The sequence below is a fragment of the Phyllostomus discolor genome, chromosome 4 (assembly GCF_004126475.2).
Source record: "Phyllostomus discolor isolate MPI-MPIP mPhyDis1 chromosome 4, mPhyDis1.pri.v3, whole genome shotgun sequence".
Taxonomy (NCBI): Eukaryota; Metazoa; Chordata; class Mammalia; order Chiroptera; family Phyllostomidae; genus Phyllostomus; species Phyllostomus discolor.
In genome coordinates, this window is record NC_040906.2 from 139894194 (window position 1) to 139910222 (window position 16029).

At 36.9% G+C, this 16029-nt stretch overlaps 1 protein-coding gene across 4 annotated transcripts in view; it reads right to left on the reverse strand.

Moving 5' to 3' along the window:
- COL12A1 (collagen type XII alpha 1 chain) overlaps nucleotides 1-16029 on the reverse strand; it is a 113244-nt gene that overhangs the window by 28681 nt on the left and 68534 nt on the right. For all 4 annotated transcript variants that reach the window (XM_036024359.1, XM_036024361.1, XM_036024360.1 and 1 more), the window contains 14 exons: nucleotides 15784-15913; nucleotides 14052-14171; nucleotides 12757-12903; nucleotides 11714-11830; nucleotides 11074-11220; nucleotides 10469-10543; nucleotides 8879-9018; nucleotides 6788-6911; nucleotides 6494-6637; nucleotides 4943-5107; nucleotides 3589-3627; nucleotides 3354-3492; nucleotides 1162-1304; nucleotides 638-747 (listed from right to left, as the gene is read on the reverse strand). In XM_036024359.1, coding sequence (XP_035880252.1) covers nucleotides 638-747; nucleotides 1162-1304; nucleotides 3354-3492; nucleotides 3589-3627; nucleotides 4943-5107; nucleotides 6494-6637; nucleotides 6788-6911; nucleotides 8879-9018; nucleotides 10469-10543; nucleotides 11074-11220; nucleotides 11714-11830; nucleotides 12757-12903; nucleotides 14052-14171; nucleotides 15784-15913 — 1740 coding nt within the window. The remainder of the gene's footprint in view (nucleotides 1-637; nucleotides 748-1161; nucleotides 1305-3353; nucleotides 3493-3588; nucleotides 3628-4942; nucleotides 5108-6493; nucleotides 6638-6787; nucleotides 6912-8878; nucleotides 9019-10468; nucleotides 10544-11073; nucleotides 11221-11713; nucleotides 11831-12756; nucleotides 12904-14051; nucleotides 14172-15783; nucleotides 15914-16029) is intronic.

The following is a 16029-nucleotide window of genomic DNA, read 5'->3' on the forward strand; positions in this document are numbered from 1 at the left end:
CCACCACTGGATCCAGAGGTATTCTGCCTGCTAACTCAGTGGATGAAGAAATACTATTAAAAAGTCCATCCCTAACCTAGATTGTTCTTTTCTTTTCTACTATTGCAAACTTCAGTACCCTTATTTGTCAATTAACCTCTAAAAACATTTTAGAAAGTCTCTATTATCCTTAGATGTTAACATACAAAAAACTAAGATCAACAAAAATAGACAATCACCTAAGAATGCATCTTAGAACTTTTAATAAGATATTTTAGAAACTTAATAGTGTGTTCATGTAAAAATTAATCATATAAACATTTATCTTCATTATTTTGGTAGGTAATAATAACTTAGACTGGTATGTCTGCCACTTCAAAGGCAAGCAGAAACAGCTCCATAAAATAATAATTCTATTAATTAAAATATAATTTAAAAAGTAAGCTTTAGAAAGGAAAGGATGTAATGGTTCACAATAAAATGGTAGATAGAAAAAAATAGGCATTCTTCTTGTATTTGAAAAAATATTACCATAAGATTTTATTTTTTAAAGATATAGCTATAATCCCATCAACTTAACATGACATTTTAATAAGTAATAAAGTAATTTAAAATTTTAAGTCATATTCCTTTTTCCATAACTAAATGATCTTTTTACCTTATGAAAACTTCCATAAAATAATGTCTTCACTTCTTCTGTGTCAAACGTAATAGTCTGCACCTCACCTCTTGTATCCTTGTTAAAGAATGACAATGTCTTGCTAGAAGCTGTAATCAACACATAATTGTTACTAAGCTGCATGCATGGTATACTTTATATTCAAAGTATTAACAGATGATACTTTCTGGTAAGGTGTCTAAAAAATTCAATAATTTTAGTTGAGATAAAACTTAATTAGAATATTTACTAATATGTTATAGTTTTAAAAATTTAAACATAAAAGCATATATCAGGTAACATATGAATATAAAGAGTGGATAAAAGGAGGTTTACAGTTGTTCATATGGAAAATAATATAATAATTAACAAACAATAATACAAGAATAACCTGTTCTGTGTACTTACAACTGTAAACCTACTTTTGACCCATTCTGTTTATTCAGAAGTTTCTTAAAGAGAACAGAGAAAACATAATCAACAATATGTATGTATGTGTCTTCAAATAAGATAAAAATCCTTACGATCTGCAATCACCCCAACTTGTGGTTTGTAGTCTCTGTCTGTGATTTGCCAAATTGCAAAAGGGTCATTGGGAGTTTCTGGGAGAAGTCTGAACAATAATATAATCGTGTATGAAGGAGGGAGTCCATTTGGGTGTAGTTCTCTATTGGATAAAACAAATAAATGAATTAATTAATAAGGATTTCTCATCAGAAATAGAGAATATTTTAAATCTTTGTACCAGAATCTCATTATCAGTAGTCTTAAGAGTCATTTAATATAATCTGGCTACATATTAGAAGAAGAAAAATTTAGGAAGGACATCAAAAGAACAAGCACCAAGTGTCCATTATGTAAGTAGTAATAGATCATTTATAATCTGCTAAAGTCACAAAACTCTCATAATTGCCAAATAATCTTTTATCCTAATAACAATTTTTTCTACACATATAAATTATTATAAAATTTTGCAATAATTTTAGAGTGATAAATATTAAACCTATGAATGTAATTTTAAGAGAATGAATCTCACTAGATAATTTCTGCCAAGGGCATAAGATCATAAGGTAACTTAAGGTTTTAATTTCTTCCTTGCTTTCTCTAAGAGGTTTTACACTTCCAAATTTTTCCCTTGAAATAAGATAAATCAAACAATCTCCAGAAGCTCACATGTTCACAAAGATAAAACCAGTAGTAAATGTTGAGGTCATGTACATGAGCAAAAGTTTAGTGGTGATAAAGGGATGTCATTCAGTTAAAAGGAAATATTTCTTTGTTCTAAGGCTGTTAGACGAAAAAAAGAAAAAAAAATGTGGTTCCATGTGTCCTCCAGAGCTGAGTCAACCACTGTTCAGGAGGAATCATTAAAGCAAGATTGATGGTTTTCTGTGTGAGACCATTTAATAACACTTTATTTCTGAAGGTAGAAAAAAGGCCTCGATCATCAACTCTTACAAGAGAAACTTCTATGAATTTTGACAGAGCACAGCATGTCTCTTGAGGTTTTAAGCCCTTGCACACCACTGGCACTTCTGGAACATAATCCTGCCTTACTTCTTGAAACATATGTTCTGGGCAAGCTGACACAATAGCTTTTGTGTGTTCCAAAGCCTACTTTCTTCATAATATCTTGTTAAAAATAATATCTCCTCCATATTAATTCATGTCTAACCTTGCCCATTTTTCTTCTTCTTTCTCAGTTAATGAATCCTTATGAAAAAAATAATCATTGAATTACACTTATGCTTCTTTCAGCCACCAGTGCTGACTACTGAGAGGACAGCAAGCTGTCATTAGTTAAAATGCAGGTGTCACACCCGGAGGTGACTAAGAGTAAAACACAGACATTAAGGTTCACTGAAACACCTGAAACTGGGAACCTGCATGGCTGAACATCCAAAAGCTAGGAACTGCGTGGTCAAACTACAAATGTGATCTCTGCTTCCTTAAAAGAAATTAGTTTGGGTTTTAGTCTGAATTTTCCATCAGCTTTCCCAGAACATTTCAAATTTCAGACAGCATTTTCTGACCCTGTCCTAAGTTACTGAAAGCTTTATTTCTTCATGTTCTTTTCTCTCTATAAGTTGCCAAACACATATTTTTCAAGATTAAAATGTTTTCATTCTAATGAATAAGAAATACATATTTTGCTTATCGTTCCCAGGTGCAAGCTTTCATGGAGTAAAATATGGTAACAACATCTAGAGCTACCCAACAGATCTCCAGAGCATCAGCCAATAAAAACTAACCACTGCCTGCCTGAACACAGACAAGCAGAGCGTTTTCATCGTCCAGAGGCCTGAAACACGGGAAAGAATGCTGCTCTCTGTCTACACTTATTCCATAAGTCCCTCTGCACCTCAGGGAGAAGTGTTCCAAATAGTAAGTTGCCTTAGTGTTTAAACAAACTCCTTTACAAAAAGCATAGCTGCAATCCTAGCCTTAAATTCAAAAGGACCGGCACTCCATAACACTGCAGAACCAGAATGAAATTCTTCGCTCTGAGAAGAGCAAGGTTTGAGTCCTTCTCCTGTGTGACCCTGTGAAAGACACTTAACCCAACTGTATTTTGAAAAATTAATCTAGGTCATTCATAAGTAGTCTTCTGACAAATCTAAAGTGCCAGGATTCCAAGAAGTCAGCAAAGATTCCAAGAACCTCAAAAAAACTCTTGCCCATTAAAAGAGAAAGAAACCCGTGTTGTCACACTTACGCCGTAGGCTGATTTACGAAGGCGTTCTTCTGCAGCCTGTAAGAGGAGTAGCTGGGGAAAGACCCTGACTCCAAAGAGACCCCTTGTACGGAAGCAAAATTCTTTTCTGTCAGATTGTAGGCTTCAAGCATCTTAAAACCTTCACATCAGAAAAGAAAACATTGAAATGAGGCCATTTAAATTATTTAATTGCTTAAATCCTGAAATACATTAGCCCAAGTTTGTAAATGCTTACCTGGTGAGGTGTAGCCATCCAAATAAATGAGGGGGCAACCTGCAATGTACAGTGTTCTTTCAGTATGATTCACCAACATGACATGCAAATATTGTGTATGTACAGAAAGCAGCTGTGTACATATGTCAAGTGAAGACGTTGTTCATGCATTTATAAAAACTAACATCCATCTAATTGTTCATAAAAAGTTCCTTTCCGTTTGGAGGATAAATTATACTATTGACAAGTACTAGCAATGTTTTCTAACCATACTCTAGTTCAATTAAAATTTTACAGTGTTCTCAAGAATAGTAAAATACAATTAAAGGAGAAATTTCAGATGTTTTTCAATAGATTAAAGAACTTTTATTTCACCCAGGGAATTTCAGATTTATGCAAAGGCAGTAGAACTCTGCCCTTTTCCAACCCTCTCCTCTGCCCAGCCCCAGAGCCCCAGGCTGCCTACCGAACATCAAGGAACAAGTGTGCAGCGGCTTCCACCCCGGGCCCCCAGAGCAGGGGATACCAGAGAAGGGCTTTCAGGGCCACAGGGAGTGGAAGTGAGACAACTGCGGTTCCCTACCCACCTTTCACTGGTACAGCTCCTTTCTGAGCTTCCAGGTCAGTTTTCAGACTAAAGCACTGGCATTTCTTTGTTACTGCCACCTCCCACCAGAGTTCTGAGGTTTTAATATAATGTTTAATAGGGGAAGATAAAACATTTTCAAAGCATAGCCTTGCCTAGAATCAAGAGTCTACACTAGCCATGTAACTGTATCCATGATCTAATACCCCAAGAACCAGTGCTAATAGATTGGGAAGAGAATAAATTGACAAAAATAATCAACACTGTGTACTTCACTGCATTTTAAAAGTTGAACTTGAGATCTAGGAATAACAAGAAAAATCTACAATCAAAAAAACCAATGGGAACCAAGTAAATTTCTATGGAGCACACATGTCTAAGTGAGTGTTTTCATCAGCCCCTTGAAGCATGGATGTTGACAGAACAAATACCCATTGACTACTAATAGGGAAAACCTTCGTCTCACAGAAATGCTTCCACAGTTGCATGCCTAAAGCTGAAGACTAATTTACTCAACTGTCACAGGCATTGAGATGGTGGGAAAAGGATGTATTAAATCACTTTATTTCCATACAAGGACTGTATTACATCTTCAAGGCTTAAAGCGGACCTCTGACAAATACACATTTAGCACGATCCCAATAGGAACAATGATTCATCAGTTTCTTAAGGGATTTCCCAGGATCTATTTATGCTCACACTTAATCCCATATAGGATAGGGAATGGCCTACCAAGTGGTTATTTTTCAAAACAAATGAGATTACGAATCCATGTGGATCATGACTTACTTGAGGTGGCAGTTTCACAGACAAATGTAATGAGGTTGTCTTCTATCTTCTCAAAAGATTCAAAGTCATCCACAATGAACACATGCCGTTCGCTTGGTTTGCTGGCAATGTTGGCAAGTTCATTGTACTCAACATCGGCCACACCAACCACAAAAACACTGAACCCTGCAGAGCAGTGTTTACATGTCAATGACATAGCCCTTTTCCTGTCTTTTGTAGTTTAAACAACGCAAAATAAAATCTTATCAGGGCTGATGCTGTATTTCTCAGTGTATGCAGCAACTACTTTTAATTGCCATAAACTCTCTTTAATGAATATGTACTTTTTCCAGGTCTTCCTATTTTCTGGCTTATAAAATTCAATTAATTGGACTTCCTAATAAAATCCCAACAAGAGGCAAACATTTTATTAGCAGAAAGATTTGACATGGTGTACATTTCCTTGCGCATATCTACAGTCCTGATACACCCATGAATTCTATAGCTTTCTTAGGCACTATTATTAACACTTTAAGCTTGTGTGACCCAGAAAGCAAAATGGGCTCATTTAAAAATCTGATTCTTGTGACTGATTTTCTCAATAAACTTGGGCTCAATGGCAGCATTTTGGACACTTCTAAAACAGAATCTATAATCCCCACTGGCAATAACTTTCATTTATTTATATTAACATAAATAAACAAAGTTTTCACTCCAAAAGCTGATTTGCCTATTAAAAAAATAAACTGTATAAGGAATTAGTTACATAACTAGGTATTAATAAAGTAACATGAGGAGTAAGCATTAATAACCTGAAACTCCAGTCAGCTAGGAGCACGAAATATGCTGAAATCTGCTCAAAGTGCATAGCATAGTGGCAATAATTTATAAAAAGATCAGTGCAATTCCATGTAACCATGCAATTACCACAATAGATAATGAATAACATATGTCCACCTTGGACCCTACTGGGGTGGGGGTGGACAGATGGTGTTAACGCAAGTACTGGAAAGACCTTGCTCCATCTCTAATAACCCTAAATAACAAATCCAAAAGGCAGTAGGCACTCAGGATGTTCTGTTGCCAAGATGTATCCCAGCAATGTGCCCCTGAGCCATGGCTGCTCTTTCTGGGCAGGGTAGCTCTCAGGAAGCTGCTTTGAGCCGGCATCTACAAGCCTGTGCCACAGTGAAGGCTTTCCTGTGTCTGTCCCTACACGGGAACCCCCACCAAGGCTCACTGCTGCTATGGCAGGAAATGCTCTAAGGTCAACCCATTATTCCATTCTGCAGCCTCCCAGCCACTGTGAGGAAACTTAGCTTGCTCATTGACAGACCCTGAGTCACATCTTATACAAAGAATATATACCATGTTATTTTTGAGCAGTTACCAAACTAGTCCACACTTAAATATATACTAAGGGTATGAAGTAAAGATTAAATAGAAACAATAAAGTAAAGTTAGCAAATCTTAAGGGGGGGGGGGGGTTGCAGGTTGCAATCATTCCTGAACATTTAAAACTGTTAAAATAATGAGTGCAATCACTGGGCATCAAATGCCTGCCTGGCTTACCTGACTGCTGGATGACGAAAGCTGCTTTCTTGACCTCGTCCTGTGACCGACCATCTGTGACCACAACCAGCACTTTGGGGACATTCTTCCTCATTCCACTCTCCCAGGTCAAGACTTTTTCCTTGATAAATGTGAGAGCTTTACCTACAGAGTGTGGCATGGAACATGCTAGTGTCACCTCAATGCCCAACTGATAAAAATGTGAATATTAGAGTGAGTGAGATGATACACTCAGTTCTTCCACTCCAAGCACTCTGGAGAGTGAAGATCTATGTATACTCTGATCAACTGTACCTGTTCTTGTGTTTCCTCCTCTGTACCTAATGTTCTGGAGGGCCCCCAGGGCTAGGGCCTTGTCATTGTACGTGTTCAGCTTGAACTCAGACTTGACCTCATCACTGTACTGCACAAATGAGACCTGAAAGGAAATGTGGTTTGTGGTGAGAATGCCATCTCTTTTTTTGTTTCAATTTTCCAATGATTCCTCTGGCTGCAGAATGAGAAAAAGGAGTGACTCATACCTGACAGAGAATTATAAGCTCTTTATAGCTAGTATTATAACACTGACTACTGTTGTCTCATTAAATCATTGAATTTCTAAGCTTCAGTGAAATTGGCAATAATTGATATTAAAATGTGAATATATTATATTCATATGGTACTTTTCCCTAGGACATAGGAAGGGATGGGTAAAACTGGGGAGCAGTGAGGTTTCAAAATTAAAAATGAGACACAGTATCTTGAACTCAAATGTTGGCTTAGCAATCAGTTCTGCAGTCAACTGCTCCTTCCCACTGACCACATCCACTTGTTATGCTAATAGAACACTATCTCATGTGTGATGATAGCAGCACTCATCACAAACTGAGTGGCAGTGTGATTTAGTGGAAAGAGGATAGTCTCTGTAGTCAGGAATCCTTGGGCTGAAATCCTAGCCCTGCCAAGCAATAGCCACATGACACTGGGCAAGTTTCCGACATTACTGGGCTTTGGTTTCCTCATCAGTGAAATGGAGGTAATTATGTTTATTTTTGAGGGTCGTTTTGAAGACATGTATAGTAACCATGTATGAAAGTAGGTGGCACATAGGAGTTAATGCAATATGATAGCTATTTTTTATTTTCTATTAGATATTTTACAGTTCTAAAAGGATGGAAAAATGGCTTAGTTTTTGACACATTAAATTGAGACTATAATGGCCTGACCTTTTACTCCTCCTGGGTTGGAATAATATCCACAGGGTTATTTGGGGATTTGAAATTCAGTATAGTCCTTAAAGTACACTTCCATAAAAGACATAGTTTGTTTATGAAATTATTTGTGGTTTATGTCAAATTCTCTTATTTTCAAATATCTCTAAGATGCCTCAATGAAAAAGTATAAACTGCCAAAATAAAGAAGAAAATTCACCAAAAGGAATAAGGAAGGAAAAAAGAAAATTCAAAAGAATTTGTAGTCTCTTGTTTAAGGAGTCAATGAGTTAGATAGAAGTTGCACAAAATACCTAAAGGAATATTTTTATGCTTATTTATCATTTACACCCAACTCCTTCCCAAAAATACATGTGTAATGAAAATATCAAATAAAAAAGTCAGCCCTGGCTTGCATAGCTCAGTGGATTGAGCGTGGGCTGCGAACCAAAGCATCGCAGGTTCAATTCCCAGTCAGGGCACATGCCTGGATTACAGGCCACGACCCCCAGCAACCACACATTGATGTTTCTCTCTCTCTCTTTCTCCCTCCCTTCCCTCTCTAAAAATAAATAAATAAAATCTTTAAAAAAAAGTCAAAACATAATTTGTACTGAAATGTCTTTCTACTTAAAAAGAGAAGTAAATGTTCACAGCAGCATTATTTACAATAGTCAAGTGCTGAAAACAGCCCAAGTGTCCAATAGTAAATGAGTGGATTAAAAAACTGGGGTACATTTACACAATGGAATACTATGCAGCAGAAAGAAAGAAGGAATTCCTACCCTTCATGGCAGCATGGATGGAACTGGAGAGTATTATGCTAAGTGCAGTAAGTCAGATGGTAAAAGACAAATACCATATGATCTCACCTATAAGTGGAACCTAATCAACAAAACAAAAAAATAAGCAAAATAGAACCAGAGACATGGAAATAAAAAACAAACTGACAGTGACCAGAGGCGGAGGGATAGCGGGGGAAAGAAGGAGAAGAGTCAAGTCAAGGAACATGTATAAAGGTCTCAGGACTAAGAAAATGGGGGGGAATTGAATGTGGGAGATGGGAGATGAGCAGGGCAGGGGGAGAGTAATGGGGGGGAAATAGGAACAACTATAATTGAACAACAAAAAAAATTTTTTTAAAGAGAAGTTCAAAGGATATAGTAAGGTGCTACAAGTGAATAGTGACACCCACCTGAATTCCAGCAGGATTGACTTCATCAAAGGCTCCCACAGTATTGAAGATGAACTTTACAACTTTGTTAAAATTATCATCCCCGATACTCCAGGAGGCATCAGTCAAGAATACAATATCTGCCTTGGCCCCTTTGCATACTGGGGAAATAAAAAAAAAACAAACAAAATAAGCCCCAAATCTCATGAATTATTTCATTCAAGTGAAATTATACAGCTGAGAAATGTAGTCAAACACCTTGCTACTAATCCAACTGCCCTCAATTCTGCTCCAAAATTACTTCATCTATTTGGATCCATTATGCAATATATGCTCCTTTCTCATGGAACTCTTCAAGTAGCTTCAAACAATAAAGGAGGAGGATATGAAATGGAAAGCAACAATGTCCAGAACTTAACAGTTTGGAAATTTTGCATATACTTATCAAAGATTTCATGCAAATAAGATGTCTTTTAATTTTAAGTTATGCCACTAGAATCACAGGGTGGGAAGCAAGGGGTAGAATAAAATAAATATCTTTAACTGAATCTTCAAACTTGGAGGCTAAAAAAATTCTAAAAATAAAAATTTAACATTTTAGTGTATAAAAACGTAAAATGTAGAATGTACAACACAAAGAGTTGACCCAAGTATAAACTATGGGCTTCAGGCGATAATGATGCATTGGCATAGGCTCATGGATTGTGGAAGTGTGCCACTCTGATGGAGAGGTTGGTCTGGGGGAGGCTGTGCGTTTGCGGATTCAGGTAACATTATGCACTTTCTACCTAATTTTGCCATCAACCTAAAACTGCTCTATTCTAAAAAATAAAGTCTATTAAAAATAAGCTCAACAAGCCAAGATTACCTACAGAATCTCAACGATCTAAAGAAATCTATTATTGTTTTGCCCTATAACAATACACTTTTAGGTTTTATCTTATTTAATAGGCTTAAAGAAGTTGTGGCAGGCTACTGCCTTCTGAGATTAAAAAAATGGTTTTAAAATTTGAAATGCTTTCAGTTAAACACTGAAAACAATCTGTGGTGAAAAATAAGTGAATGATTAATGACTTTAAACTTAATTTGATAAAACACAGAACTGTCTCAAATTACCAAGAGATCAGCTTTAACAGTATGAGTTTTTACCAATTCACTGCAAGTGGCAATTATGCCTCAAACTTTAGTGAGTAGAAGTGTTTTAGCTTTGTGCACTCCAGGGCACTTCTCAGGTCAGAAACCAGGACTCCCAAAGCCACTGGCCCAGCAGGTAGCTTGCAGACATAGCCAAAAAGATCTATGGCTCCTACTGATGCCCGTAGCCCACAGAGAGAAATGTCCACCAGGGACTATGTATGGTATCGTGAGACATTAATCTGTGAAGTTAATGAAAAAGAGCTAGAGTAGTTAGTAACTGATTCTATTCACACCAAAATGTTCCTGGAGGGGGAGAGCATATTACTGACAATCTTTTCTTTTCTAAAAACTCTTGAATGAGAACAATAAATCAGAAATGTTCTATATCAATTGTAAATGATGTACAGGCTGCATAAGTGAAGAAGGCAATAAATCTTTTCTTACATATTAAATTGCCAAATCAGCTGTACTTACCATCTCGAGCAGGTGGAATTGTGGGAGGAGGAGGAGGTGTGGGTGGTTCTGTAGGGGCTTCTGTTGGTTTTAAGGCTAGAAATTTCAAAATAATGATTAGAAAAATACAAAGTATGCACATTTCATATCACAGAAGGTAAATTTCAAGAGTGATATAAATCCTTGATGACAAATTGTCTCATTGGCATGGACACTGGGAATTCTATTTTACCCAAATTTGGTATCATTCATAGTCATTCAACATTGACTATAGCTGCAAAAAGCAAAGCCAGTGTTCAAAGGGTTAACATAAGGCCTTCAGGTAGGGTCAAATGAGTAAAAGTCACTAATACAGATGCATGTCAACTTCTCATTGTCAGCTAGAGCCATATCTCCCTCCTTTAGCCCTTTCCTTAAAATAACACCAACTGTGTAACTAGGCAACATAGATTTCCTGCAGATAAAGGTCTTGAACCAGCCACAGACTCCACCTTCAAGAACCTGCCATCATTACATCATTACTTCTGCCTATACAGAAAAGTACCTATATGGGAGTTTTGTGTTTCACAACTAGAACATTCTACTCTGAAGCCTTAAAGATACATCCAGGTTACTCAAAAACTTACTGGTATGTTCTTTGACAGAGACACCAGGACCCTCAAGGTTTGGTGTCTGCACAAAAACAGTGACACCATAATCAGTGTCTGGTGAAAGGCCAGTGAAGCAGTGACTCGTTTCCGATCCACGCACTGTAATTTCCTGTCCTCTGGTTCCTGATTACGACAACAAAGTCAGTGTCATCATCAATTACATTTAAAGACATTTTATACATAATTTTGTAAATAAAATGGCACCTTTTTGAATATTTATTTATTACATTTTTTCCATTATCATTTATTGCCCTTACACCCTCTGCTACCTCCACCTACCCTCCTCCCCACTGCAATCACCACACTGTTGTCTGTGTCCATGAGATCTTTTCTTTTTTTGCTCTATCCCTTCACCCTCCCAACCCCCACCCCACCCCAGATCTGTCATCCTGCTCTCTTATCTATGAGTCTATCTCAATTTTGCTTGTTAGTTCAGTTTGCTCACTAGATTCCACATATGAGTATCAGTGAAATTGTATGGTACTTCTCTTTCTCTGACTGGCTTATTGCACTTAGCATAATGTTCTCCAAGTCCATCCATGCTGTTGCAAAGGTTAAAATTTTGCAGTTAAAAATGTTGCTACTGTGTGCTCCAGTTTTTGTTTTGCACACGTACCATCTGCAGGGTTTAGCTTCAGCCTGTAGGAGGTGGCTGCCCGGTGAGGTGACCATCTAACACAGAATGTATCCCACCCGACCTGGTAAGTTTTCAGATCTGTCACATTTAAATACACTACATAATAAAGAAAAAAAATAACAGATTTACTTGGTAAATAAAGGCAGAAAAGCATATTTTTAATCATAAAATTTTAAAACTTTCACAATGGCTAAAAAAGTCTAGAATTTTTCTATTTTTCTTTACACATGAAAATGTGGCATGGTGAAAACAGATCTCCCTTTCTGTCACTGATCTGCAAAAGAAAAGAAATTCCACACAGGCCCTCTCCACACTACAAATGTTGAAGATGTCTCATGGAAAATAAGACATTTTTCTAAAAGGCAATCTTAAGTCCTTGAATTGTTAGTAAAGCATTGGCAACAACAAAATCTATCTGGGCTGAATTAATAATCATGGCATTTCTGTGAAAAATTTCAATTAAATCAATATCCAGGGTCCGGCATAAATAACAACCCTATTTTATTACAAAGTCTCTTATTACAAAATCGTAAGCATTGTAATTATGTAATATAACAATATCACACTCAAGCACACCATATAATATTGTAGGTGATATGTCCAAATTAAAATTATAAATTATTACACCCATATTATTACCCTACCAACCACTTTCAGGCAGGCATTACTTATGCCAGACCCTATATTTACCTATTATATGTTTTCACATCAAATGTCAAAAAAAGAAAAAACTACATAGCATCCCAACTCTAATTTTACAGATCGTTCATGATGACATGAAATTAAATTTTTATCTGTCAAAATTCAAACTATAACATCTTTGTGAACTAAACATATTTCATCATATACATTTTTGTATAGTGAATTGTATCATTTGTAGATTTGTTTAGCTGGACACAAAAGGGTGACAACCACTTTGGGCTGAGGAAACATATATATGTTAAGAAGTAAAATTAAAACAAGCTGACTTAGTAATTTGTACTCCACATGTTCTTACAACCATGCAAAGACAGGTAACTCACATGTAGTGCCTTGGTCTGTCAGGGGGACACTGAGTCCAGAATCATACTGAGCGTAAACACTGACGTCATAGGTGGTGCTGGGATTGAGGTTGTGTAATGTGTATGAGGTCACCTCTCCCACAAAGACTTCCATGGGCTCACTGGAACCTGTAACAACAATCACAAAATCACACAGATATATGTCATCACTAGTCTAAAATTTGTCTTAAAATCCAAATGCCTTAATTTATACTCAAACAATAGTATGAACACCACTAATTCTAAAACCCCTTATGCACTCGTTTGTGACAGCACATGCTACAGTATGTGATGAATACAAAACTGTAAGCAGACTCTGGATCCTATACCCTCTGGTTCTCAAAGCACAGCACTGTACCTAGGGTGTAACAGATATGTAATCAGTGTTCCTTTAATGAATAAATGAATCACCCAATGACTACTCTAGACCCTCAGGCCTCTTCTCTAAGCCTCACTTTGCCAGTACAGTGCATTGCACACAGTAGGTGTTCAAGTGACACTTTTCAGTGTATGGTGGAGATGATTTAAGAACATCCATATTGGACCTCATTGCATGAGCTTAGTGACTGAAGGTCCTCAGTTATTGACACCTCTTCCTTTTTTAAACTCTCTCTCTCCCTCCATTTCTTTCACAAGCTCACCTTCCCTTGCTTTTACCCCCTCTTTTTATGTTTTTCTAAGAAAAATTTTCTAGGAAACTTCAAAAAGTTCATGCCCTTCCTGGGTACAGGGAAGATGCCCTAGAAAATCTGGTAGAAAGAGTACTTTTCTTCCACTGTTCTGAGAGTATAGACAGAACATAGAAATATAGCAAATGCTTTAATAAAGGTGATACTTGTTTAGATGAAAGTGTCAATGTCAAGTTGAAAGCAAGCTTGTTATAAATAAACTGAAATACATATGCCCCAAACAGAATAATACTTTGACATAGTGGGGAAAATACAGAACTTTGTATTGATTAAATATGTACTATTTCATAATCTTAAAAACACATAGATGTTGGAACACAAATACCTTCAATTCATGGAATTTTGTGAACCACATAAAATTTTTTAGCCATGTAAATAAATGAGAATTTCACCTACACCCACAGTAATAATACTGTAGGCCATTGGCTTAAAATACTATTTCCAGAAACATTACTTCTGATCAAGGAGGACCTGATGTGATAACTGAATTGTCAGTAGAATATAATCACAGGGGATGCAACAAAGAATACCCTCATACTCAAAAACGCTCACCAGTGCATTTCTATGATGATAAAAGTGTTTCCTTACCCACTGGCTTATACACAATTTTATATCCAAGAACTGGAGAGGGTGAAGGATCCCAGGATACCCTGAATCTTGTATACCATTCATCAGAGATGTGTATGTTCTGAGGCGGAAGTAGTCCCACTGCAAACAAATATGGACACACGTTACTGACCTTTCATTGACACACGGGGAGAGCATCAAGCTTTCTGAGTATGGTCATAAGCACTACAACACCATGAAATCAATTTTATAATATCCCATAAGTTCTTATCCAGAAAAAAAAAGATACTGGAATGTTCAACAGAAAGCATGGGGGGTTTTCAAATCAGACTGCAATTCAAATAGACTCAGAAACCAGTGACTTCCAAAGCTGGTGTTTTATATGATGCAGAATGATAGAAAAAAAAAAAACACCCCACTTTTAGAATGTTATAGATTACAGATTATTAGAGCCAACAAGCAATTTAGAGACTATTTAGTCCAAACACATTTCCCCAGAAAAGTACCAAAACACATTCTAAAACCTAAGGGGAAGTAAAAAATGGGAAGTTGTTAAATTAAATCACCTTGATTTTAAATTAAAATCACTAAGCTGAGTCTTCATTGCCTCAGTCCTATAGACAGGAGATATCAATAAATATAAATTCCTGGCCTTGAGACACTGAGCTGAAACAACTCTAGCCCTGCTTTTCTCCTAAGAGCATTCACATGTTACCTCTCCAAAATTCTGTGATGTTGCCAGGGTCATTTAAGCACAAAAAGAGTTTGGGCAACTGAGTGTAGTAAGGATCCTGAAATCATGCTGAATAAAGTGGGGGAAAAGATGCCAATATTCACCAGCAACAGAAACCAGATGTACAGTTAGCGTGTCTTTACGCTAAAACAGTGGCTCTCAACCTGGGCACATTAGAACATCAGCAGGTCCAGGCCGCACCTCAGACCAGAGTTACATCAGTAACTCTGGGGGTGGCACCCAGGCAAATCATTTTTAAAAGCCCCTCAGGTTATTCCAATGAGAAGCCTAACTGGAGAACCTTTGCTCTAAACCAGTGGTCCCCAACCTTTTTGGCACCAGGGACTGGTTTCATGAAAGACAATTTTTCCGTGGACCAGGGTTATGGGGGTGGAGGGTGATGGTTTCAGGATGACTCAAGTGCATTGCATTCAAGCTCATCTCCTGCTGCGAGGCCTGGTTCCTAACAGGCCCAGACCAGTACCACTCCTCGGTCCGACATTGGGGACCCCTGCTCTAAACCATAGGAAACTGCCACCAGTGCAAGCTAGAAAAGGGGCCTGAACATTGGTAATTCTTTGTAAATTACTGGGTACAATAGAAAAAAAATATTTTTTAAAAAAACTACATTTGTAAAGAGAGTAGATAAATGATAATCATCTCATTTATTTATGACTTAAGATTCTTTCACGATGAAGTGTTTTTTGCTGTTACTAAATTGACTGAGTCAACAGCTACAAGCTTAACTGATACCACACAAACTAAAACAACACGCAGAGACTATGCAATGGTTTTCCAAAGGGGAAATAAAACTATCTCAAGCAAAACAAAATATGCAGAACTTTTTCTCCTTTTTCTTTTTTAAGTGGACTTCTAAACATTTAAAATACAAGTCCTGTCTTCATATCCTTTTGACAAAATTCAATGCCTAATATAAATGTTAATGGAATACTAATGTAATATTTGAATTGCATTGGTAAAGGTAAGATTTAAAGATTTTAAAAGGCATAAGACATTTACCAGTTCTTCCATTTCCTGTTAGATGGCTGCCATCTCCGTCTTCATACACAGGAATAACAGTAATTTTATATGGAGTATCAGCTTGCAGGGGCTGCAGTATTACATTGTTCCTTCTGCCTGGGACTGTGGTCTATGGGGGAAGTTAAATTACACATTTGTTACCAGTTAGAGGGCTTCCAGATCAAAAGACAATATTGTCTTATGTATTCCCATAAGAAGTGATGTTCTCTTCATATATTCCTTCGT